This window comes from Lepidochelys kempii, chromosome 2 (genome assembly GCF_965140285.1).
Source record: "Lepidochelys kempii isolate rLepKem1 chromosome 2, rLepKem1.hap1, whole genome shotgun sequence".
Classification (NCBI taxonomy): Eukaryota; Metazoa; Chordata; order Testudines; family Cheloniidae; genus Lepidochelys; species Lepidochelys kempii.
The window spans coordinates 119,984,104-120,009,673 of NC_136381.1; the positions used below are offsets into that span (position 1 = coordinate 119,984,104).

Genomic DNA, 25,570 nt, shown 5'->3' on the forward strand with positions numbered 1-25,570 from the left:
ACACATTTACATACAGTACGCAATATGGATTATGCATATATATTGTATATCCAGCATGTTACTATCTGTAAATTCATTGAAGCTTTACAGGCAATATACTTAAAAAGTAGTTTTGCTGTAGTCTACAAACTGGTCAACAATTTAAACCCTGTAAACAATTACTTAATTTCTGTATTTTAAAACTTATTTGTGAAACTATTCTACAGCATACATCTGTTTCGTAAAATTCTCTGTACCTTGACTTTATTTGTTCTTTTTCTCTATAAACAATGAGATTTTGTCTCTGAGCCACCTTTAAATGGGGCCTCATTTCTGAATCAAACTGTACCAGGCATGTCATTCAAGTAAAATTCAACTAAAATTCTTTAAAAGGATTTCAGAAGAGGTATTGATTGAAGTTTGGCTCTATTGAGGATTATTTCTCCTTGGATTGAAAAAGCAACTTCTAATGAGACATGTTACAGCTCAGTTTTAGTAATTTTTCAATCTGAAGAATTACAATTTTCCTTTACAGGTTTCAGAGTAGCAGCCGTGTTAGTCTGTATTCGCAAAAAGAAAAGGAGTACTTGTGGCACCTTAGAACCTAACAAATTTATTAGAGCATAAGCTTTCGTGAGCTACAGCTCACTTCATCGGATCCACTGTATGCATCCGATGAAGTGAGCTGTAGCTCACAAAAGCTTATGCTCTAATAAATTTGTTAGTCTCTAAGGTGCCACAAGTCCTCCTTTTAATTTTCCTTTATAAGCCAAAATGCCAGACTATACTTAAACAACAGACTATTGTATATATGGTATGAATATGTGTAAAATTTAAGAGGGCTCTGCACATGTGTAACTAGGTGAATATAGTTACTGTATTTTCTCATCCTTTATGTCTCTTATAGCAAGCTTTCTCACAGGCCACAACAGTGTGAGGGTATACTGATCTATAGCCTCCGGACTCTCTGAAGGGCGGCAGACTTCCTTACCACCCTTAAACACCTTTGAACATTTTTTCCTGTGCACAGCGGGCCCTTGTCCTGTGCTACAGCCCGACCACCCACTGTTGCTTGTTGACCAAACATGCAGTGCCTGGAGCCTGCACGGACACAACCAGGATAGGATTCCTTTCAAGCACACCGCATAGAAGAATTTCAATTTGCTGAGGCAAGAAATTAAGGGAGTAGTACAAATTCCCTTCAAATTAACCTGTATCAAGAGATAAGTTACTCTGTTTTGTTTGCTCTCAATACTCTCTCATATATATTTAGAACTATGACAGATTTCAGATGGTCAGTAAGTAAAAATACAAAACATTCCATTCAAACAAAACAGGAAAAACTAGCATTTAGTAGATTGGGGTTCTCATATATCACAACTACTGATATTTCTGGAATATGTTTAAAAATAAATGGTGCAAAAAGGTTTTATATTTAAAATCGCAATTTGTATACAGAAAGAAAACAGATTTGGCATAACAAATAAGAACTTCACAAATATTTTTCATTTTCAAAACTCAGTACCTAGAGTTAGGCACCTACATAAAAGTGACTTTGTTTTTACTGGTCTATTTTAGTGGAGTTGAAGTTTTTGGCATCCTTGACAGTCAGCCCACTTTTATTTAGTCACCTAAATAAGGATTTAGGAGACTAATTTTGGCACTGGGGGAAATTCTAGAAACTGAAGCCAATGGGACTTTTACTATTGATTTCAATGTGGCCAGCACTTCACCCCAGTTTGTACATGTTCGCCTTGATCTAATTGTTTCTTTTTATTGGCAGACCATTACTGCCTGCAACATAGGTTTAAACAATTTAAACTGATATATAAAGGAATTCTCCTCCCTCCCCTCGCAAATTTCTGCAGTAAGTGTGAACAGTGGACTAACATTTAATAATAAAAAAACCCCAAAACAAATCAAACAAAAACAACAGCCCAATGTCAAACTCTGTAATATTTTAATTTCTTAATTAATAACTCATTAAGAGTTTTGCTGGACATTCACTGTCAAAAGAGTATTTCTACAACAGACAGGGGATATGGTTTACACATGAAATGGCTCCCAGCTGCAAGAAGTCTTCTTCCAGATGTACAGTAAGTGAAGGCAATAGAAGAGAACCAGCTGCTAGGATAACAAATTGAAAAGGCCCTTTTGACACAAGCCTTGCTGGCCTGTCTGCTCTAACAAAGATAGATCATTCATCGCAAGGTGAAGAGAATTCTAGTATGGTACAGAAGAAAGAGCAAAGTGGTCTAAGCATCTGCCTCCTTCCTTCACACTATGTACAGCTGCTATTATTCTGGCATCAAAAGAAAACATATATCCTTAAGACAGCACCCACAGTTGTGCACCATACTAAAAGTGCTGCCAAAATGATACAAATTTTAGCATTAAAAAAAATGGCTAAAAGTGATACATTATTCTGTTTTAAGATAGATAATGTGTTTACTTTGTTAAAAAAACCAACACACAACGTAGACAGGATCTATATAGCAACCACACACCCCCATACTGCAGCAGGCAGTTCACGCTATAATTGTCTTAGCATTTTCATAAGACTCTATTTTAGGGGTTGGAAAAATGGTTATATCTTTGCTCCAATACTGAACAACATCTTATGTGAAGATATTTTGATAAATGAAGATATTAGCGACAGTGATTTAAGATAACATTAGGTTCCTTCCCTGTTTTAGCTCACAGGATCACAAGTCCCACATAACCAATAGCAAAGATCTTCTGCAGTGTCCACAGTATGCATCCGATGAAGTGAGCTGTAGCTCATGAAAGCTTATGCTCAAATAAATTGGTTAGTCTCTAAGGTGCCACAAGTACTCCTTTTCTTTTTGCGAATACAGACTAACACGGCTGTTACTCTGAAAGATCCAGCAATAACTATCAGACACGTAGAAAATATTCTTAATCTCTACGGTTTCTTTCCCTCATATTCACTTTAGAAATCCCAGTACTCACTGTATTTTGGCACTGCTCCTGGTGCCCCTAGGCAAATTTTAAACTAAAGCTTATTTATTTGCCTGCCAATTTACTTCATTATAATATCCCTTATGTTTTGTGTACTACAGTGAGTCTGACTACGAGAAGCCTAAAAAAGTAGTGAAAAACCAAAAAAAGTGCCAAATGGTAAAGGAGTGGCCAAATGCATTTAAATAAATATTGTTTTAGAGGCAGGGGATAACTAAGGTGTCTAAGCACCAGGTTTGAAAATACCTAGACTCCTCCAAATCACAGTAGGATCAAAGCAGACTATCCAGCCCAAAGTGAAAAATCAAGTACTATACAGTTTACTGTGCAGGTAGGTGCCTTTCAGAAGATATGCAAGTCCTGTCCGCTTTGAGCGGACATTAAGATCTCACAGTGCTTTTCACAAGGCAGGTTTTAAATTCAAATAGCAATTAAAAGCCTCCTATAATTCTATTTCTCTCTATTTTGGAGAATCTTCCTTGGGTAAGATGAGCCTATAAACTAATTGAAGGGAGGGACTTTGGCTCTACCTAAAATCGGTCTTTCGACAAATCACTGGCCTGATGCAGTGCTACAAGTATTTATTTAGATTTATAAAAAGGGTCCATCCAATGCTCTGGGCAATTATTCTGTAAATGTAAAATAAAAAATACAAATATAAAGGATTGCTCATCCCACCTTCAGAGAGAGAACTTTTCAAATCATGAAAATAACAAAATAAATCCAAACCTCTCCAATCATCACCCCTTCTCAAAAGCCTAGCAAACATATAGGCTTTGACTGCCCAGAAGGTTAATTTAAGTACAAATCTGTCAGAGGAATAAGTGACTTCACAAGCAGATAAGACGACCTTGATGGGCAACTGGGCCAAAAGTTCCTAATGAGTCTAAAAGGTATTAGCAGGGGCATAGTTCCATGTTTACCTCCTATCTCTGAAAACTTATTGGAAGAGGTTGACTTTGTTTGTGGGCATGAGGTGAGAAGAACAACACTCCAGTGGTTAGGGCATTAATCCAGGATCTGTGAGAGCTGGGTTCAAGTCACTGCTCTACCACAGACTTCCTACATGATGATGGGCAAGTCACTTAGGGCCAGATTGTCAAAGGTCTTGAGGTGCTTAAAGATGAAGATAGGTGCCTAGGGGAATTTTCAAAAGTGCCTAAGTATCTATCCTCCTATTCATTTTTGAATTCTTGAGTACCAAATTGGATTATTCTATGTTTTCAAGGTGATCAGTAGATTTTCCCCTTCTGATGGAGGCACTGACAGTCTCAGTTCAGTTGTAGGCAAAAGGCGACCTTCATGTGCATCCACTAGTCATTAAAAACATGGGTAAACCTTGCACCTGACAATTTGGACATCTCTCAGCGCTTTCAGAAACTGTTTCCACAGCTGTACAAAACTCTGTTAATGAGAGTCATGGGTTCTTGTCATTGTACCAGGCTCTGCAGTTGGGCAAAGATAATTTGAAGTATGTTGCTCACCATCTGGAAAAGTTCCATGGCCTAGTATTTTTCAGAGTGCGTGGTGAGGAGGAGGGTAGTCTCTTGGTCTCATCCACTGTTACGCTGTTAAGCTTTTATGTTGGATTCGAATAATTTCTTGTACTACCTACACTAGCTTCTAGCTGCATACCTCATCAGACACAGGTTTGCTGTGAACATTGGTGATGTGCACTGGAAATGTGGCGGAAGATGTGTCTGGGCTTAATGCAGTGTCCGTTATCCACGCCATCAGTTATGCCTGAGGATTAGCATCTGATCAGTGTTGGGGGAACATAGGATGATGAGAATTGTGGTTCCTTGCAGTAGAAGGACGGGTGGTTGGCAAGCTTACTTTGGTTTGAGAGGGCAAAGGGGAAGTTCTGATCTCCAAGAACTGTCTTACCTGCTGGTAGTAGAGACAATGCTCTAGTACCTGGTGGGAGTGAATATCATTGTTGGGTTCAGTTGAGGATAAGGATCATTGTTTCGTGCATCTATAATTGCTCCTCAACTGAGATAGAGGGCACTGGTTCTGGTCTTTAAGTGTTGGAGAGGGAGCAGAGAAGTGCTGTCATCTCCTCCTGTAATCTGCTTCCCAGCTCTGTAAGCCTGCTGTGAAGGTTGCACTGGTGATGGTGCCAGCCATGAAAGATTAGTCCATTAATTTGCATGGATTTATTTACGTTCTTGTTCTCCATGTGAACATCATTTCTGAGAAATGAACTCAAAAATGCACCCAAGTACTTTAGAAATCTCCCTTCCCCCACATATTTTGTTAAGATTCTCTTTCCCTCATTGTTCCCCTTATCTCCAGCCTCAGAAAAATAAACATAACCATTTACCTAATCACCAGATTTGTGTCGTTTGTATGGAGCCTGGACCCCTCCCGTCAAAAGATTTCTTTAATTATTGCAACTGATTTGCTATTTCAGTTGTCAGCTTCTTCATCCGTGTCAGGCTGCTAAATAGTTTTACACAGTTCAGAGCCTGACATAACTTTTAATTTCAATGGGACAGTAAAATACATAAATTCACAATTTGAGCAGAGATCAGAGCACATATGAAATATGCAGGACTTTTAATTAGCCCTATTTACAAATTCCAGGAGTAAACTTCAGGACCTATATAGTATTCTAAGCTTGCCATCTTTTCCCTCTTTCAGCACTTCAAAGTTGCATTTGCAAGCTCTGCGCTCTGCTGTGGTGGCTCAGAATTCTAGCGCATTCTAGCTACCACTAACCATTACTATAGGATGCAGCTCGTCCAGCAGTGCCCAAGTAAAGAGAGTTTTTTTTTTTTTCTGATGATGGTACTGTTGTGAATCCTCCACTCTCATTTGGGATACAAAATAATATTTAAATATCTATTTAAACTACAGCATACAATAAAAAAGTCAACTACCTGAGCATCTATGACTAACTTCCTTCTCTAGTTATGCTTAGTAGAGGCTTTGAGATTCTTATAATTGACAGCAGGGTAGACTGTCAGGGCAACTCTAGGGAAATTAAAAAAAAATACATGCATAGTGGGGAAGCAAATATAATCCTTGTCTACATCGGAGAATTGTCCTGACTACAGCCACCAGTGGCCCGGCTGGTGTAGCTGCACCACTGAATTCCCTAGTGCAGACAGGCAAATCCAGTATTTACACACGAGGAGCTCTTATAGCAGTTGACACTGTCCATGCACTACAGGTTTTTATTGGCTCAAATACACTGGTGATTGATCACCAATAGCTGAAATAGGAAAAATCCACATTGTGGACAGGTCATAGAATAACGGACATGCTAAATGTCTTGCTCATCCTTGTTAACTGGGGCATTTAGCAAATAATTGTAGTGTTAAACTATTTCCGCAGCATACACCACAACTTGCCAAAAAAAACCCAAAACCCCCGAACAAAAAAACGCAACAAACCAAAACCCCAACCATCTTTGATGATCACCTCTAAAAATCCTGTTTGGGGATGTCAGCAGGGGGTTAACCAAAGGCTTTCCTGGCAGGAAAAGCAAAGGCTTTGGTCTAATTTTGGACCTGTTTCACAGGAATTTAAGAGATGAATTAGACTTGTATTAAGGCAATAGAAAATTCTTCATGTGTAACAATCCAGAGCACTGGTCTGCTTTGAAACAGATACAGTTTAGCTGCAAATTGCTTGTGACACTAACTCACTAAAAAGTTGGGAAATACATCATACTCACGTCTCTCTGTCCCTCCTACTGGTATTTGAGGTATATTTACTGGCGTTTTAACATAGTCAATCCTGGTTCAATTTAAATCTACGTATCAAATTTGTGTTTTATAATCAGTCACTGGAAGAACAGTCTGGAATATCCAATGATTAATGTTGGTGTGCTTAAGGTGCAGTAGTAATCTTCAGCTCTGTATCCCAATGTTTACAATATGAAGAGCACCATCTGCTAGGATAAGTGCATGCTATGCCTGTTAAAAATTGAAACCTCAAGAAAGATCTAATATAGTGTTCAAGAAAATATCAACCTCATGACCCACCTCTGCTGCCAAACACTTGATATACAAAAGAATCTTTATTGGAAAAGGGAGCTTTTAATAGAATACTGCAGTCTGAAAATCTGTTACCAACTTCACTTACAAAATGGCCTCTGAATGCAGTATAAACATAAATAACTTTCTTCTGTCAAAAGCCTCGTTTCTATTTCTATTGGTTGATTAGGTTTCTCAGTTTCATGCATAATCAATTTTACACCTAGAATAGGAAGACACACTTCCTGCTTGAAAGACATTTATTATAGTGTGTTTTAATCTATTTTACGTCTCTGATCACATTCATTTAAGCTCATTTAATATATGTATTGCTTGTTCCAGCCATGAATACATGTATGTGCTTTGCAAACTAAAGTTACATAAATTCCTCCGGTTTGATTCCCAGAAAGGCTGCTAACACAATAAACTGCTTAACATTAACACTGGGATGGGGGTGAATTGCTGTAAGTCCCACACCTTAACAATTCAGATAATAAGGAGGAGAAGTGTTATACATAGGTTAAGATTTTTGAGGCAAGCTAGGAAATTTGGACACACATCTTCTATTACTTTTAATTAAACATGTCTTTAAGTCTTCCAAGCCAGTGTTTCTTAGCCTTTTTGACACCAGGGATCAGCTTGCTGCCTTCCTAAACTGTGTCAGAGAGATCTCAGGTCCACAGATCAGTCGTTGAGAAACACGGTTCTAGAAAGCTTCAGAAAAAAATAGTCTCAACCTCATATTATCTTCCTGTTTTATTTCTCTGGGTAAGAAGCTAAGGGATGATTGCTCTCAATAAGTCCTCAGGTGAGATGAGAAAAATAAAGGCTACAACTATATTTTTATGTGGATCTTGTTACTTTATTTTTTGCACCTAAACTGGTGAATTCCTGAATGAAAATCTCCCCTGCTATCACTGCTGGCATACTGGCACACAGTATCATCTGCTAGGGTGGACTGAGGCTAAAAGTATATGCCGTGCCTGTTCTAACCAGATTTCATGAATTCATGGTTCTATTATCTTCACCATGTTCAATACTTTAAGTACCTGCTGAACCCTATATCTCGCCTGGTAACCTCTTTGGAAGGAGAAACACATCTAAGAGTCCTATACCAGTTCTGTGGAGCATTTCTACAATGGATACAGTTCAATGGAATTCTTGTGGTTCCGAAGAAGAGATACTTTTGGTTTGGGATATGCATGGAGTAACATTAACATGGGAGTTATCTGTCTGCCTAGAAGAGGGACAGATGTTGATATACTTACCTTGAGCAGTATCTTATTAAAGATGCTATCCAATATGTTGGATCCATATGACTATATGGATACTAAAATTTGGCCAATAGTTAATTTTCCAAGTCAAATCAAAGTGTGGTACAATTTTCTTTGGTTTCACACTCTGCAATACCAGCCTTATGACTAGTTTTTCTGGAAAGAATATTATAATAATAGACGATGTTAATTGGCAGTTGTGGTGATAAAACTCCTGGAAGCACTATATATAAAAGCAATTACTTCCAGTAGAAACACCAGTGAAAATGAAGATCACTGAGTAGTTGATGAACCTGTTAGTAAAACTGAGTAATTGGGATATTTAGACACTGTAGTAGGTTGCAGCCAACCTGCCGACCTCTAAACTGAGTCTCAATAAAAATATATGTGCAAATTCAGTATTCCACAATGCTCCGGTCTCCTACATATCCATGCATTACTGGCATATACTCTGACAATGGATATCTGTATTCAGCAATTAAAAATCAATGCGAATTAAACCCTACATGGAGAAATATTTTGAGGGTTGGATCTAACTTTAGCTGAATGGATGAAGCCTAATAATATTTTCACTATTTAATGCCATTAAAGTAAAGTAAAAAGTTGTTACAATAATTAGTTCAAACTTTTGCTCTTGTGTTTTACTACATATAACAGGTTTGGAGTATGAGAACTGCACTCAAATTAATATTTAAAATCAACCTCAACTTAAGTAAAACTGGTGAAACAGAGGGTAGAAAGCAAAACATTTCACATACACCACAGCTTGTCAAATAAAATATAAGAAACCATGTCAAACCCTTATGTGTCAAACCGAAGACTTTCAGTAAAATGCAAAAACATTCTTGCCTTTTTGATCTTTAATGTAACTCTCTTTGCAGTTGTGCATGAGTTGAAGAATCCATTTGTGCTGGGCACCAATACATTGCCACGCAGGGTCCCCAGAAGCATGGAGATCAGAAAGATACCTGTAAAACCAAGTCCAGAGATTGCAACTCAGACTTGACATATTGAAAACTTAAAATACAGCGAAGTTGAATCATAAAGACCCTTTTCTGTACTTCTTAGGGGGAAAAAAAAATCTAAAGAACTAGTAGAATTTTAAATGAGAGACATTTACACTGAAAACTAGAACAAGGTTTGCAGTTTATCTTCCTATTTAGTGGATGCAAAGCCTTATCTGACCAAAAGAAAAGAACAGAAATAGACAGAATACATATAGTTAACAAAACATTAATATGTAGCTTTAGTTATTCCTCCAATAAGGTACCTGAAACCAAGTTCCTTCTTTAATTATCTGTCAAGATCTTAGTTCAATGCTCTGTGTTTTTGTTGCAACCACTGTTGACATCATAAGCACCAGTCTACTGTATTTTCCTGCACTAGTTATATCCTGATTGTACCATCATCTCTTTAATCTTGAATGTGAATATTAATGATGAGTAAAGAAGGAATTATTGGGGGGGGGGGTGGATTGAGAGAGAGCATGTGTGTGTGGTGTGATAGAGACCAGATGTGGTTCCTTTGAAAAAAAGGCCTTAAAGTTCTAGAAAAGGGGGAGCGCATCACTAGGTATCTAGGGGAAAAAAATCAGCTGCTGTGCTTGCATCTGCATGTGCACAAATAGAGACTGCAGAAGTTCATGCCCAGCAATTCTGAAACTAAAGTATTGGCCTTCAAATGTATGTGATGACAACAGCAGCATGTTGAATAACTGAGCTGGCAAAGTGCTTCAAGATAAGTGCTTAAGTATTAGCAATTAGCAATATTATTTTGTATACTACAAAGTTTCTTATACTGTACTACCTAAACACAGAATGGATTTAGCAATGCTCGATTCCCAAGATGAAATACACTGATTTAAGATCATAAGCAGTACTGAAAAGTGCATAACCCTTTCACAAAAGCTAAATTATTACATCTGAGTAATGCTAATTGATATGATTGCAAAATTCCAACTTTCTCAAGAACTGTCTGTGGTACTTGAGACATGTAGACATTGTTTTTGTCAAAGCGGGCTCATCATTTGGACAGATGAGATACTCTTTAAAAATGAGCAGTTGTGTAAGCTTTATAAATCATGAGCTCAACTTCATCAGTTTTCAAAAGGTCTTGAATCTGCATTTGACTCAATTAAGAAAACATTTCCACTTAAAAAAAGCTTTTGCTGGCTTTGGGAAAGATGTTTAACTAACTGGATAAGGGAATTTTGATCAATATGATGCAGATATTAGTCTAAAACATGACCTACAAAAAGATAAAAATGGGTTGACACACTTTTAGTGTCTTTTTGATTAAGGCATTCATTTGTGTTTGTTTTGGGGAGCAGGAGGATAATTTGTAGTGTTTCAGATCTCATTCCCACTGAAATACTCAGGTTGTACAGAACATCAAACGTATCAACGATTTACTGAGGATAAGTGATTTTTATTCAGACTATTTTAAAGTCTTAGGGTTTTTTGTTTGTTTGTTTTAATATCTATGTAACTAAGACCACTTGGGAGGAAAAAAACCCTCTTTTACTCCGTCTACATTAAGGAAATTTGCCCTGGTATGACCATATCATTATAGTTACACCCATATAAACCCCTAACATAAACACGGTGTCCTGTGGTCAAGCAGGGCTTGCACTGGTGCAGCTTCAGCTAGTAACACATCAAATTAACTAGGACTGAAATAAGCCCCATTTTGCACCGATGCGGTGTATCCACATGTGTAACTAAAATCAGTGTAGACATGCTGGTATAAGTTTCCTTAATGTAGGCAGGGCCATTCTTAAGGATTCAACACTTCTGTCCCTTTAATGAGGGCATGAAAAAGCTCCTAACACATAGTTCTGTATCTTCCAAAGAAGCACTCCAAAAAGGGAGTAACATGACTTTCCTTTTTCTAAGGAAGACTTTTTTTAAACTTTCAAGACTATTTTATATATCATTAAAAAATAATAATAAAAGGAACATACTTCTTTGCTCCATGACCCTTCCTTTAAACACTGACATAGCAATTACATACTATTCATATAAAGAAAAGGAGTACTTGTCAATTCATCGGATGCATCCGATGAAGTGAGCTGTAGCTCACGAAAGCTTATGCTCAAATAAATTTGTTAGTCTCTAAGGTGCCACAAGTACTCCTTTTCTTTTTGCGAATACAGACTAACACGGCTGCTACTCTGAAACATACTATTCATATAGCACCCAAAAAGTGTGTTGGTACAATTCAGACACAAGAAGACTGGTCACCGTAAGAAAGAACTTACAATCTAATGATCCAATTCAGTAATGTATTTAGATCTCTGAGCACATAAGTAGTTCTATTGACTTCAATGGCTCATATGATTAAAGTTAGACACTTCCTTAAGTATTTTTCTAAATCGGAGCTTAAAACTCCAATTATGTAGCTTGTTCTGTGCACACAGAGCTCTCTACAGTGGGTATCCTGGGGTTCCGAGACTGTCTCAAGAAGTGGCTGGTGAGGCTTTTGCCCTATGTATCAAGGCGGAGGGTATGTCTACACGGCTCACGGCAACAAGTCTTCCAGCTGGGGTTGACAGACTTGGGCTACTACTACTGCACTAAAAATAGCTATGTAGATAGTGTTTTGAAGCTGTAGCTTGGGCTCTGAAGTCCACCCCACTCCCTAGGCTTCAGAGTCCGAGTTCCAGCCCAAGCCACAATGTCACTACATGTTTTTAGCATGGTAGCATGAGCCCAAGTGTGTCAACCTGAGCTGGGAGGCTCGCTTCCGCAGACTGTGTTGCAGCACCCACAGTGTCTAGGAGTCAGTGGGTTTACAGCAGGGGAACAGGGCCTGCTGCTCTTCCCAAGTCCTCTCCTGAGGATTTAAGAGCCTACCCAAAATAGAGTGGCACTGGCAAAAGGCTGCTGGTATGGGGAGTTCAAAAACACTTTCATGCTGGTATGCACAACATCAGCTTGTGCATATCCTCCCCCCTTTGGGAATGCTGTTGTAGAAAAATGTCACTGACCCTTGGAATTTCTATGCCAATCAATCTATCTGCCCATGTAATATTACTCCTTTTAATATGAACCAGTGGTAAAAGAACCAAAACGATAATCTGAAAAGTAAAACCTTTTGAACAGAAATCCAAACGAACACTTTTTAGTATTGCTAAATCCAAGACAATTTCCTTTTCATGCCGAATCAAGATGGATTATTATTAATGAATATGGAATCCATTTTAAGATCAGTGACTCCTTCAGTTTGGATTCATACTGTGATAGTTTTTATCAGAATCTTGATATAAATACAACTTTGTTTCAAAGCTTTTTAATAACCATTTAATGAATGATCATTGGGATTAAATTTCTCATTCTAGAGGAGTGTCATTTATTACACAATACAATTTATTCTTGCTATTATTTACATAGACTTGAGCCCTGGGCTGAAAAAGATAATCTCAAATTCTGTAAGAAAAAATTCAGTGTTTAAAATGTAATAAAATATTAATTGCATTATCTGGGAAATGCACAGACATGCATCTGATGTACAATATATTTGACAAAGATACTAGGTAAAAAATCACCTTATATAACGTTTTTGATCATGTAATGTTGATGGAGTCTCAAGCAATTTATTCAGAAGAAGTTCTCTTAAGGCTTCAATTCGTGTTTCAACTTCAGCATAATCTATGAAAAAAGGAATGCAGAATTCCAATATACCTTTCTTTGCCTGAAGTGTCAACTGAAAATTTTAATATTTTCTCAGCAAAAATCTCATGGCTTTAGAATAAAACTGATTAATTTTAACAAGTTTTTAAATTGTACCAGTTCTTACAAGATGAATCTTCAAATATCACCAAACTATTATGTTTCTTCTTGGAGGATTAAATTTAGAAGTTGCTTTGTTAGCTCCATGTTCAGTATTCTAGCCTGCACTATTTCCCTGTACATTAGGAGTCAAAACCTAGATTTCTTGTCCTTTTACATATGCAACCACAGGCGCCCCCCCCCCCCAACTACCATATATAATATTTCCTTAACAACTTCACTGTTGTGTTCAATTTGGATTAGTTTTGTTTTTGCAATGTCACTAATTTCACCACATGGGTGGCAACGCTCTCTGTTCATTTTCTTCTCAAATGGATTTTTTTAAGAATTAAAAAAAAGGTTATAAGCGAGTTTTATGTAGAATTGGATCTTTGTTCTCAAGAAATTTCTAGACTCTGTAATTTTGAATTAGATATTCAAAACAATCACTTTGTGTACTCAAGCAAGGTATATGTACTCTTTACTGTAATTTACATCTGAAAGAGTTCTGTAAACAATAATTTTACAAAAAATACAAGCTTTGGCTTTGAAGCTTTTTCACAAGTATGCCAAGCGAGGGACACCCTAAGCTGTATCCTGTAGTTACTGAAACCTGTTTTATGTCTAGTAATACTAAGCCTTTAAAAAAAAAAATTGGCTGCAGGCTCCTATTATATATACTACAAAGTAATATGTATCTCTCAGATGGAAAACTTGCCAGAAATATTGTTTAAAGTAATTGTTCCAAATTCTAAAGAGGGCTTCATATAAACAGAAGCTGAAGCCCACATAAGGCTTCTCACGGTGCTACATGTTCTTTATCTTTCCTGTTAAAAAACAGCAGTGAGTCAAAGTAACGGAACCCAAATCTTACATTTTTTGAACACTTGAACCTCGGTCTTCCCAAACAGTGACTTGGCTTTTTCATAGTCATTAATGACCACATCGTAATCACCCTTTAAAATAAAGGAACATTGGAGATTTGTCACAATAAAAAGATATTGTAGATTGATTTAAGTGGGAAAAACACATTTGTACTTTATTTTTTAAATGCACTGTACCTTTTGTATATTCCTTTCAATATTAAGAGGAAGGTTGAAAAGAAACTTAAAACGTTGAAGGACATTGAGTGCATTTCTTGTTGAATCTGCCTTGTCTTTACGACCCAACACTTCTTGGAATAAGGTATCTGCAGTGTTACTTGCCCCTATTTTAAAGGAGGGAGAAAAAAAAGGAAATAAAGTAATCATTGCAGAATAAGATCACTATATATTCCTCAATAGCTAATCTTTTTTATCAAAGGATACTGGATGTTAATTATAAAGTAGTGAATAATTACAGCTGATTCTATAAACTCAAATTAACACTTTAATGATTTCTGTTCAGCTATATTAAGCACGTCACAATTTACTGAAATACTATTTCAGTGCTGATCGCTTAGCTTTTTAATGTGGTGAGACCTCCGTACAATTAAAAACAACCACATTTTCCTAGTTCAAGTGCTTAACTTCACTGTGGTGATTTTATAGTTTGTTTTGGCCACCAATCTAAATTTTACAGTTAATCTATGCCTTTTAGGCTACTCGATCATCAGAGACTGGCTTTTTTAGAACAGAATATAATGAAATTATACTTGTTGAATTCCCTAGCTTCAAGAGTTAGCATTGCGGGGGAAGGACGGTTTCTTTCTTTTTTCTTTACAGCTATATAAAGCAAGTTTGGGCTTTTTTGAATTCCACTAAGAATTTTTTTACGATGGATATCCTTAGATCTTTGGCATTAAAATGCTTCATTTTAAAAAATGAATCTTTATAGTAACTATAGACACATTTAAGCAATTATATAGAGCTCCACTATTGGAACACCATTATATAAGGGTCTGATCCTGTTTGCATTGCAGTCAACAGTAAAATTCTCATTCCCTTCACTGGATGGCAGATAAAGCCCTATGTTAACAATTTTATGTGAATAAGAATGTCTACATTAATCTATTAACATTTATTAATTTTTTTCAATCAAAACACATTCTAAAGAGAATAAAATTATTTTTCCCCAATCAGACTACAAAGTGTTATATCATTTTGTACTAAAACGTTTCCCATAATTGTTTAGTACAAAATAATAAAATTTCTGTTACACTAAGGAAGATTAGTAGGGGATGTGAAATATTTACATTTTTCAACTTGTGACTTATTTTTAATTAGGCAAAAGGAAAAAAGAAGAACTGTTTTAGCCTTTTAGATCGCTGCCTGTAAAAAGTGTCTACATTATCTGGTCTAGTGACTATACTTTAAGCAAAGATGAAAAAATTACATCAGTCTCACTGGGTGGCTTGCATGCCATTTTCTCTAGTCAACACTGTGGGTGGCCTGCTCAAGTTAAAAGTAGTCTTTGTAAAATAATTGTTAAATCTAAATAATGTTTAAACTGTTGAAATTTTGAAGCTCTGACATAAAAATCTCTGTTTTTTCAGGACAGCCGTTTCTACTACATGTGATTTAATGTAAAATAGTTTAATTCATTAAAAAAAACCCCACAACGTAATATCTAACTGGACACTTAAATACCGACACTGGATAAAGTTTGATTTTTTCCAAATGCCTGTTTTGTTATATTTTCTAGTATATAAAAAGAACCACTGTTTTATTTTAAATCACAACTTGCTTATACATTCACTTAATAGTTAAGCAACAAGTCATTTATTATTTTCTGGTAATTATATTTATAATCACAAGGCATTTTTCACTTACACATAAGGAAGTTTCTTTAAAAGGTGACTAACAACTGTAGAATTGCACATGGATATTTGTCTTTAGTTTAAAAGAATCCATAACTCAAATCCTTGAAGAAATAATATGCTTTATTATTCCTCAGCACAATTTTAAGGCATTTGCATTTCTTTTCTATGGATTATTTTTAAATTATTTTTTGAGAAATATCAAATCAAATTCCTATGCAAGAAAAAGTTTCTTTTTAGTTACACAAACTGAAAAGTTAATCATTGTCCTTTGTTTATGACCTATTACAAAATCTCCTATAATACTTAAGAGTGCATCACCTCCAACTGTACCTGATGCAAAATCCAGTGCTTCAGACCCCAGGTGTTCTTAACCATTAAAAACATTGGCATATTTCAGATTGCCTGGCAGATGCATGTTTAAAAGGAGTTGATATACCTTATAAACATATTTTTTTTTCTCCAAAGGGTTAAGCTTCAAACAATCCTCACATCTTGACCTCTGAGTCAATGGGATTTTTGTCACTGACTTCAATGGGTGCCGAATCAAGCCCTATACTGAAGAAATATACTTAAAAAAGGTGTAACAGACACCTTGTCCATAAGTGCTTCTTACCAAAAAGTAAAGTAGTGACTACTTATCAGTTTTCCTTCTCTGACAGATTGGGAAATAAAAAACTTATGTGGACAGTAGAAAATGACAATCAGGTAGATACCATACCAATAAAAGGAAAACAACTTTTAAAATATACTGAATTCTTTTAAGCTACCATTCTTGATTAAACCCATCCCTTTGCACCGAACAATAAATGACTGTATGTGTAAATATAATCGTTTCTTTGCATAACATTATTCTCTTTCTTTTTAAAGCCTATGCCCTGGCCCATCCAGCCTCCATCATGACTTGCCCACCTTCACAGGGGTGGAAAAGCCACCAATTCTTTTCCACAATAAAGCAAAAGCCAATACCATTCTGAAGTGGCTGGCACAAGCTACTCTAAAAAGCTTGCTTGCAAAAGATGGACTGCATGACTTGCATACAGATTTCAACTCCACTTGCTAAACCAGAGAATGATCATATAGTCTATTGTTAATCAGAGGTCCGTCACAAGCAGTCCCTGAGAGGACACATGAATTAGTCTAAATACAGCATACTTTTGCTGTGTTTTTACTATTTTTACATTTTAAAAATTTACTTTGGTCAAAAGAAAAAAAGCTTGCACTGACTTTACATGTGGTTGGGTGTAAAGTATATGGCATTGTAGGTTGTGCCTAAAATTTTGGCACATGCATGTTTTCCTAAGTGTATCATTTTGCCTGTATGAAAAAAAACAAAACAGATGTGTAGACACAAACTGTTCAGAAAGTAAATTGCAAATACCAGGTTTTGCATGGCCAAGAAAAAAAAAGCTACATGCAAAACTGCATGTACAACAGTGTACATGAAAAGTACTATTATAGAGCCTGGGTGGAGGACTTTTTGAAAAACTATTCCCTCTCCCCCTACCCACACTATCATTGTATATTCACACACCAAAGTATCCTGATTAAAAAAAAAATCTGCTTCCATGTCACTTTTCTGATTTCATACAGCACATTCAGGCTCTCAGACACTGAGTCAGTTATCTGGATGTCATTCCCTGCTTATTGATACAGCACTAAGGGAAACATCCCTTCCTCTGTGGAAAAAAATCACAATGAAACCAAGTAAAATTATCTTGGCAAACATCCAAGAATTAGGAACTGTAACTTTTGTGATCTGGTGAAGCATGTAAAACTCTCTCCCAACTCAATCATACAATATGAGGAATACTTTAACAGGAAAGAGGTTGTAGTTGAAATTTTCAAAAGCGCCTAAGTGACTTAGGAGTACCAGTCCCAACGTGGTCTGAATGACTGAATATCAAATAAAAAATGTATTGTAAATAAATCTTACTAGTGTAAACACTATTTCCAGTGGCAGCTCTCTATTTTTCTTCTGCCACTGCTTTAATGTATTGCATTTAATTCCACTCATTGTCCTAGATACACATTTATTTTTCAAAACGTTTTTGTGTATACTTTTTAAAACCAAGATTTGTCACTTTAGAAGCAGGAAAACAATATTTACCTTAAAAGTCTCCCCTTCTTCCCCATTGTTAACCATAAATCTGATCCTGTACCTATTGAAGTTCATGGCAAAGTTCCCATGGATTTCAATGGATGCTGCATCAGGTCCCAAAAATCATCACTATGCAAGAATAAATGCCAGGACAAAAACTCACTGTTTTCTACTGTGTAACAAATTCTAAGAAATATATTAAAGCTTTCATAAAGTCTGACGTCCATAAATAGTTGCTGGTGGGAGGACAAAACTTACTGTTTAGTACATTCTCCAGTTTTTGCGTCATGGATCCTTCTACTTTTTCCGTTCCATCCGCTTCCAGTTTTTGATGGATTGCTGGAATACAATGTCTAGTTAAAATGCAGATCATTTAAATCAACGGGAATACATTATATCAACGTGACACTTTAAAACAGCTTCTCAAAAATTTTAAATTAAGTGCTATATTTCTTGCTAGACATAAGCAGCTCAAATGTTATGAGAGGCACCATGGTCTAGTGGGCCACAGGGCGAAGAGCCAGACACTCCAGAATTCTAATTGTTACATTGCCACTGTGTGACGTTGCATAAATCACTTAATCTCTCCAGGTCTCAGTCCCCCCAAGGATAATGCTATAAAATAGTATTAATTTTGTATATAGTATTTTGAAAATATAAATACCACATAAATGCTATATGTTATCATGATACTGGAATGTAGTTTGTAGGTGTGACCCTAACAGCATCCCAATGCAAGAGGCTCAATAATATCTGGTAATGAGTTTCAGCTCACCTGACCAGTTCAGAGTACCTCAATACATTAATGTTATAATCTGTATCTCATGTGTGTTATGTGAAAACTACCACCACACTGATCACTAACATTCTTGTGTGGTGTATATACAGTAAGTTCCTAAGGGACCATACATATATGAAAGAAATGTGGAACTAAAATGTGTTTACCAGACAAGTCTGGGTCGTGGGTAAACAGGTTTCTCTCAGACAAAGGATAGGTCAGCACTTCAAGTCAGGTGTCACCACAGGTGATTAGCAATCACATGTCAAGTGGCCATTCATTTGCAATGGAGAGGGCAGGAACAGATCAATTTACATTTTAGCGAACACCAGTGGGGGAAGAAACCAGCATGGAACTTCCTTCACCCCCAGACTACATGTCTCCTTCCTCAGATCTTGAACAAACTTTATTGGGCGGGGGGAGGGGAAGCAGCGGCAGGGGTAAGTTTCAGAAGAATCCATTTCAAAGGTTCACTGGACTGTAAAAGAGAGGGGCAAAGAACTGCAAGTTAGCTTTCACCTAAGACGACAAAGGAACCAAGCATTTTGTGCTAGATTCTGACAGGGGGAAGGGCAGGTGAGGTGAAGTGGGGTCAGCCATCTTGCTGGAAGGAAGTGTGGTAGGAGTCTTACCCTGAACCAAGACTGTAGTTTTGTTAAGTTTCTAGAAAGCATTTTTTACTTTTATTTGCTTGTAACCATTTCTAACTCTATCCTTTATATCTGAACTCATTTAAAATTCCATCTCCTTTTGTTAATAAACTTGCTTTACTTTTAATCTAAATCAACCCAGTGCTGTGTTTCAACTTAAGTGATAAGCTCTGCATTTTGTCTCTTCAGAGGAGCAAACAAACCTTATTATTCCTCTGAATGATCCAGGAAAGAGGTTGGCCATTGCAGAACGTAGTTTGGGAAAATGCAGGACTGGGGAGTGTTGGGGTCACCTTGGCAGGTGTAACCAAAGCTGGCGTATACCAGAGCATGGCTAGGATGTAACAAGCAGGCTGCTGGAATCAGAGTAGCTGACCAGAGCAGCTTAACACACAGACACTCAGTGCTCGCTTGTCTCCTGGCTGTTAGTGTCAGGGCTGCGAGGTAGGATGACCAGTAATAGGTGCCTACAGAAGACAAAGTGCTGAATATCGGGACTGTTCTTTTAAAATCAGGACATCTGGTCACTCTAGCTGTGAGCACAGCAGCAGAGCATTTAAGGCACCCAGGTTTAAAGACACAACCATTCAGTGGGCTGGATTACACCCCAGAAAATGACAATAGATTGAAGCTACAGTTATATTATAATTAAGGCTAAGATTCTGTCATGGTTACTTTTAGTAAAAGTCATGGACAGGTCACAGGTAACAAACAAAAATTCACGGAAGCTGTGATCTGTCTGTGACTTCTGCTGCTGAGGCTCCATGGTTTCCTCCATCACCATGGTGGCTGGGAGCTTTGGGGATCCCACTTCGCCCATGGCAGCTGGGAGATGCAGGGTGACCATATTTCCCAAAGCGAAAATGGGACACCCAGCCGCTTGCCCAAGGCATCCCCCTCTCCCTGCGCAAGGCTTTCAACCTGTCCCTGGAACCCTGAGGCGGGCCCCCTCAGGAGTCTGTCACCTGTCACTAGAACTTTGCAGGGGGCACCCTGTCACTTGCTACTGCTATCGCCTATCGCTGGAACCCTGCCAGGGCCACACTGGCCGTCAGCTCCAGAGTCCTGCAGCACCTGGGGCTGAAGCAAAAAATGTCATGGAGGTCTCTGGAAGTCATGGATTCTGTGACGTCCATGACCTCCGTGACATAAACGTAAACTTAATTATAATTAGGGTTGTCAAGAGATTAAAAAAAATTGAAATTAATCAAAATTAATTTAAATTAATGTTTATAGGGTTAAACAATAATAGAATACCATTTATTTAAATACTTTTGGATGTTTTCCACATTTTTAAATATATTTATTTTATTTTCAACACAGAATACAAAGTAACAGTGCTCACTTTATATTTATTTTTTATTATAAATATTTGCACGGTAAAAATAAAATAGTATTTTTCAATTCACTTAATACAAGTACTGTAGTGCAAGCTCTTTATCATGAAAGTTGAATTTACAAATGTAGAATTATGTACAAGAAATAACTGCATTGAAAAATAAAACAATGTAAAACTTTAGAACCTACAAATCCACTTAGTCCTACTTCTTGTTCAGCCAATCGCTCAAACAAGTTTGTTTACATGTGCAAGAGACAATGCTGCCCACTTCTTGTTTACAATGTCACCTGAAAGTGAGAACAGACGTTTGCCATGGCACTGTTATAGCCAGCATTGCAAGACATTTACGTACCAGATGCATTAAAGATTCATATGTCCCTTCATGCTTCATCCACCATTCCAGAGGACATGCGTCCATGCTGATGATGGGTTCCGCTCAGTAACGATCCAAAGCAGTGTGGACCGATGCATGTTCATTTTCATTATCTGAGTCAGATGCCACCAGCAGAAGGTTGATTTTCTTTTTTGATGGTTCATGTTCTGTAGTTTTTGCAACAGAGTGTTGCTCTTTTAAGACTTCTGAAAGCATGCTCCATACCTCATCCATCTCAGATTTTGGAAGGCACTTCAGATTCTTAAACCTTGGGTCAAGAGCTCTAGCTATCTTTAGAAATCTCACATTAGTACCTTCTTAGCATTTTGTCAAATCTGCAGTGAAAGTATTCTTAAAATTAACAACATGCTGGGTCATCATCCGAGACTGCTATAACATGAAATATGTGGCAGAATGTGGGTAAAACAGAGCAGGAGACATACAACTCTCCCCCAGTGAGTTTAGTCACAAATTTAATTAACTCGTTTTTTTTAACAAGCTTCGTCAGCATAGAAGCATGTTCTCCGGAACAGTGCTCAAAGCATGAAGGGGCATACGAATGTTTAGCATATCCGGCATGTAAATACCTTGCATTTTGGTGTTTTTGGTCCCAGACCATATGAAACCGATTTTTAAAAGACCTGTTTTTCCCCTAATTGTGTTACTACAGGACAGAGAAAATTAAAACCCTACCAGGTTCTAACTCTTTAAGTGCTTTGGAACATTGCAGACTTGATTCTGCTCACTCCTTTGTCAGCTTTAAAGTGGTGTACCTTTGGCTATGTCTACACTGCCCTGCAGTTTGGACTACAGAGATGTGAATAGCCATGCACACCAAAATGCTGCGCTATCATGCCCCAATGTGGATGCTGTGTGCGCGAATTACAAGGTTGCTAGTTTACAGTAATGCAGTCCTGTTTGAAGAGGACTACATTAATGTGACCTATGAACCTTTTAGTTCACACCCACTGCATCCACATGAGGGCATTAAAGCGCAGCATTTTGTGTGCACTGCCATTCACACCCCCATAGTCTGAACGGCGGGGCAGTGTAGACAAGCCTTTTATTGTCTTCAGTGGAATTATTCCTGATTTACACTGGTATGAGATGAGAATCAAGCACTATGAGTTTGGAATGTACTACAGATAAAGTTGTATTCTAAGTTTAAAATTGCCTGTTTGCAGTGTATTGAACAGTATACCAAAAATCAGTCTACATATTTTGATTACACTTAGTAACTACATCCTAAAGTGCAGAGGTTCCCAGTCTGTGGCCCATGAATAGGGCCCTACCAAATTCACAGTCCATTTTGGTCAATTTCACGGTCACAGGATTTTAAAAATAATAAATTTCATTATTTTAGATATTTAAATCTGCAATTTCACGGTGTTGTAATTGTAGGGATCCTGACCCAAAAAGGAATTGTGGCACAGTCACATGGTTATTATAGGTGGGATTACGGTATTGCTACCCTTACTTCTGCTGGTGACAGTGCTCCTTCAGAGCTGGGCAGCTGGAGAGTGGTGGCTGCTGGCTGGGAGCCCAGCTCTGAAGGCAGAGTCACTGCCAGCAGCAGTGCAGAAGTAAGGATGGCATGGTATGGTGTTGTCACCCTTATTTCTGCACTGCTGCCTTCAGAGCTGGGCCCTTGGCCAACAGCCACCACTCTATCGCTGCACAGCTCTGAAGGCAGCGATGAAGTAAGGGTAACAATACCACAACCCTCCTAAAATAACCTTGCGACCGCCTGCAACTCCCTTTTGGGTCAGGACCCCCAATTTGAGAAACACTGGTCTCCCCCATGAAATCTGTATAGTGTACTATAGTGTAAAAGCACACAAAAGACCAGATTTCATGGGGGGAAGATCAGATTTCACAGCCCATGACATGTTTTTCATGTCTGTGAATTTGGTAGGGCTCTACCCATGAACCATAGGTGGTCTGCAGAGCAGTAGCAGGTGATTGAGAGAAAGCTGCTGGTCTGCTGTGGTCTCATTTCCAGTAAGAGAGCAGAAATGACAGAATGAGATTAAATGAAAAGGAAATGCAGATAGTAAATTAGCTATTTTTTAAAAACTTCTTAAAATTAGGGACAGTTAAAAATATCTACACACTTTCCTAGTGTTACTTTTCCATGTAAATCAATTCCTGTAGTTGCCACCGGGAGGCTATGTGGTCATGAATGGGAGAGCAGGTGATCTATGAAACCACAAACAGGAAGGTGAGGGTCCATAAAACAATGTCTAGATGAAGATACAGTCCATACTGTGAAAGTGTTTGAGACCCCTCGCTATAGAGTACCCAAACTTTGAAATTGGTGGCTCTGTGGCTCTGCAAAAGCGAGCGGTCACACAACTGCATTTTAAAAGCTGTGGAGGTAGGGGAAGAGATGAAATCTACAAGGTACAAGTGTTTTGTCAGGGTGTTAAGAGATTCCAGAGCATAAGGAAAGTGTTGTCTGGAGTAACCTGAGATAATGGTGACTGTTTACATACATACCAGTTAGTATTTTTGTTTGGACTAGTTTTGCACAACTAGTCCAGCGAAATTACGGTACCTTAAATACACTGAACACAGTGTAGATATAAATAACTTCTCTATGCACACTCAAACTGGTAGAGAGTACAATATATTACACATGCACAATACACACCTTCACTTTCCCTATACAGAAACCATCTTTACTTTTCACCCAACAGTATTTTCAGATTTAGCTATATGTCCAATGAGGCACGTACCAAATTTTAGGTTCAAGATTCAAACTTATTTTTTAGTTTAAAGAATGTAAAAAGCTTCTGAATGATTTATTAAAATGGTGATTAAAATCATTTTTTCGTTATGAAGTAACTCAAAAATAGCTGAAACATTTTCTTCATTCACAGAAGCTGGAAAAACTCCTATTGCTCAAAGGCCTAGGAAAAGAAGAAGTGCCAGCTGGATTAACTGGATTTCTTGCCTGCCACACAAGAACAACAAAGAAGCTCAAGAATGGGGTAAGTGACACCATGCAAACAAGGGCAGTCAAAGTAGATGCCAATGAGAGGGATAGGAGTAGGCCTCACTGATAAGAGGCTCCAAAAAAAAAAAAAATCCAAAATCTTTCAGGAAAAAAGACACCTGATATGGAAAAATCGGAACCTTGGGGGGAAATGGAAAAGAAATTTTCATATGAAAAAACGTCTCTCAGAATGAACAGTGAAGAATTATTAGAGTAATATATGAAATATTGGTTTCAGAGTAACAGCCGTGTTAGTCTGTATTTGCAAAAAGAAAAGGAGTGTTTGTGGCACCTTAGAGACTAACCAATTTATTTGAGCATAAGCTTTCGTGAGCTACAGTTCACTTCATTGGATGCATACTGCGGAAAGTGTAGAAGATCTTTTTATATACACACAAAGCATGAAAAAATATCTCCTCCCACCCCACTCTCCTGCTGGTAATAGCTTATCTAAAGTGACCACTCTCCTTACAATGTGTATGATAATCAAGGTGGGCCATTTCCAGCACAAATACAAGGTTTAACAAGAACATCTGGGGGGGAGGGGTAGAAAAAAACAGGGGGAAATAGGTTACCCTGCATAATGACTTAGCCACTCCCAGTCTCTATTCAAGCCTAAGTTAATTGTATCAAATTTGCAAATGAATTCCAATTCAATATGAAATATTATTACTGCTGAACTTCAGTCCTTCAAAATGCTTTTTAATAACTAATAAGTATGCCAAATGAAGTTACTCTATTTACTCCATATAACTGTAACAGGATGTGCTTTTCACGGCCTAAACCTGCTTATTAATGATATCATGCAGTTGTGCACATCGGAAGAGATCTATAAAAAAAAGCAAAAGAAATTATAAAATGTTAGAACTACTCATATTCTTTAAGAAGAAGCAAGAAGAAAACATTGTAAGAATAAAATGGTAACACTGAAATATTCTAACAAAACAAGATGGGAAGTATGGGAATGTCATTTGAAAACGTATTAAAACAAAGAAGCTCTTCAAGAAAGAGTGATGACTGAAGATCTTAAAAGTGTACAACACACTGTACTTGACGAGGATACCTTCTGGGTTCACCTGCAGAACACACTGAAGATTCTGCAGCCAACTGCTTCTTCAATCACTGTATCTGAATCAGACAAAGCACTTCTGTCAGACATTCCTCAAGATATGACCAAGATAAAGTCAACTGTTCTGAAAATCTAAGCTCATCTCCACATACAAGTCAGGAAGATGTAAAAGTGAAGGACTTTATATGTAAATGGGAAGAATTCAGCTGTAAAGCTACTGCAAACCACTTAGATCCAAAGTTCAAAAGTAATTATGTTAGTGATAATAGCATTGTTACATCACTTGACTGGATTACTAAACAAGCTACACATTTAAGACTAGATTTTGGAAAAGCACTTTCAAATGTTGCAAAATACAGAACCTCTTCAGGTATTTGGTCCGAGAGTGCAATCGGGGAACCAAGCATATTGCTCCTACAACATGATGGCAAGGCCTCTGTACAGCACAATCACTGACTCCTTTTGCTTCTCATCTGCTTCAGATTCCTCCATCTTCTGAAGCATGAGAAAGATGCTGATCAATGTTTGGAAATAC

General features: G+C 37.5%; 1 protein-coding gene across 4 annotated transcripts in view; it reads right to left on the reverse strand.

Moving 5' to 3' along the window:
• Positions 1-25,570, reverse strand: part of EXOC2 (exocyst complex component 2) — a 188,565-nt gene that overhangs the window by 104,395 nt on the left and 58,600 nt on the right. For all 4 annotated transcript variants that reach the window (XR_012157344.2, XM_073332187.2, XM_073332185.2 and 1 more), the window contains exons 7-11: positions 18,087-18,167; positions 14,052-14,197; positions 13,865-13,946; positions 12,768-12,870; positions 9,071-9,189 (exon numbers count right to left, since the gene is read on the reverse strand). Coding sequence is in view for 3 of the 4 variants with exons in the window: in XM_073332187.2 (XP_073188288.1) it covers positions 9,071-9,189; positions 12,768-12,870; positions 13,865-13,946; positions 14,052-14,197; positions 18,087-18,167 (531 nt within the window). In the remaining variant the exon portion in view is untranslated. The remainder of the gene's footprint in view (positions 1-9,070; positions 9,190-12,767; positions 12,871-13,864; positions 13,947-14,051; positions 14,198-18,086; positions 18,168-25,570) is intronic.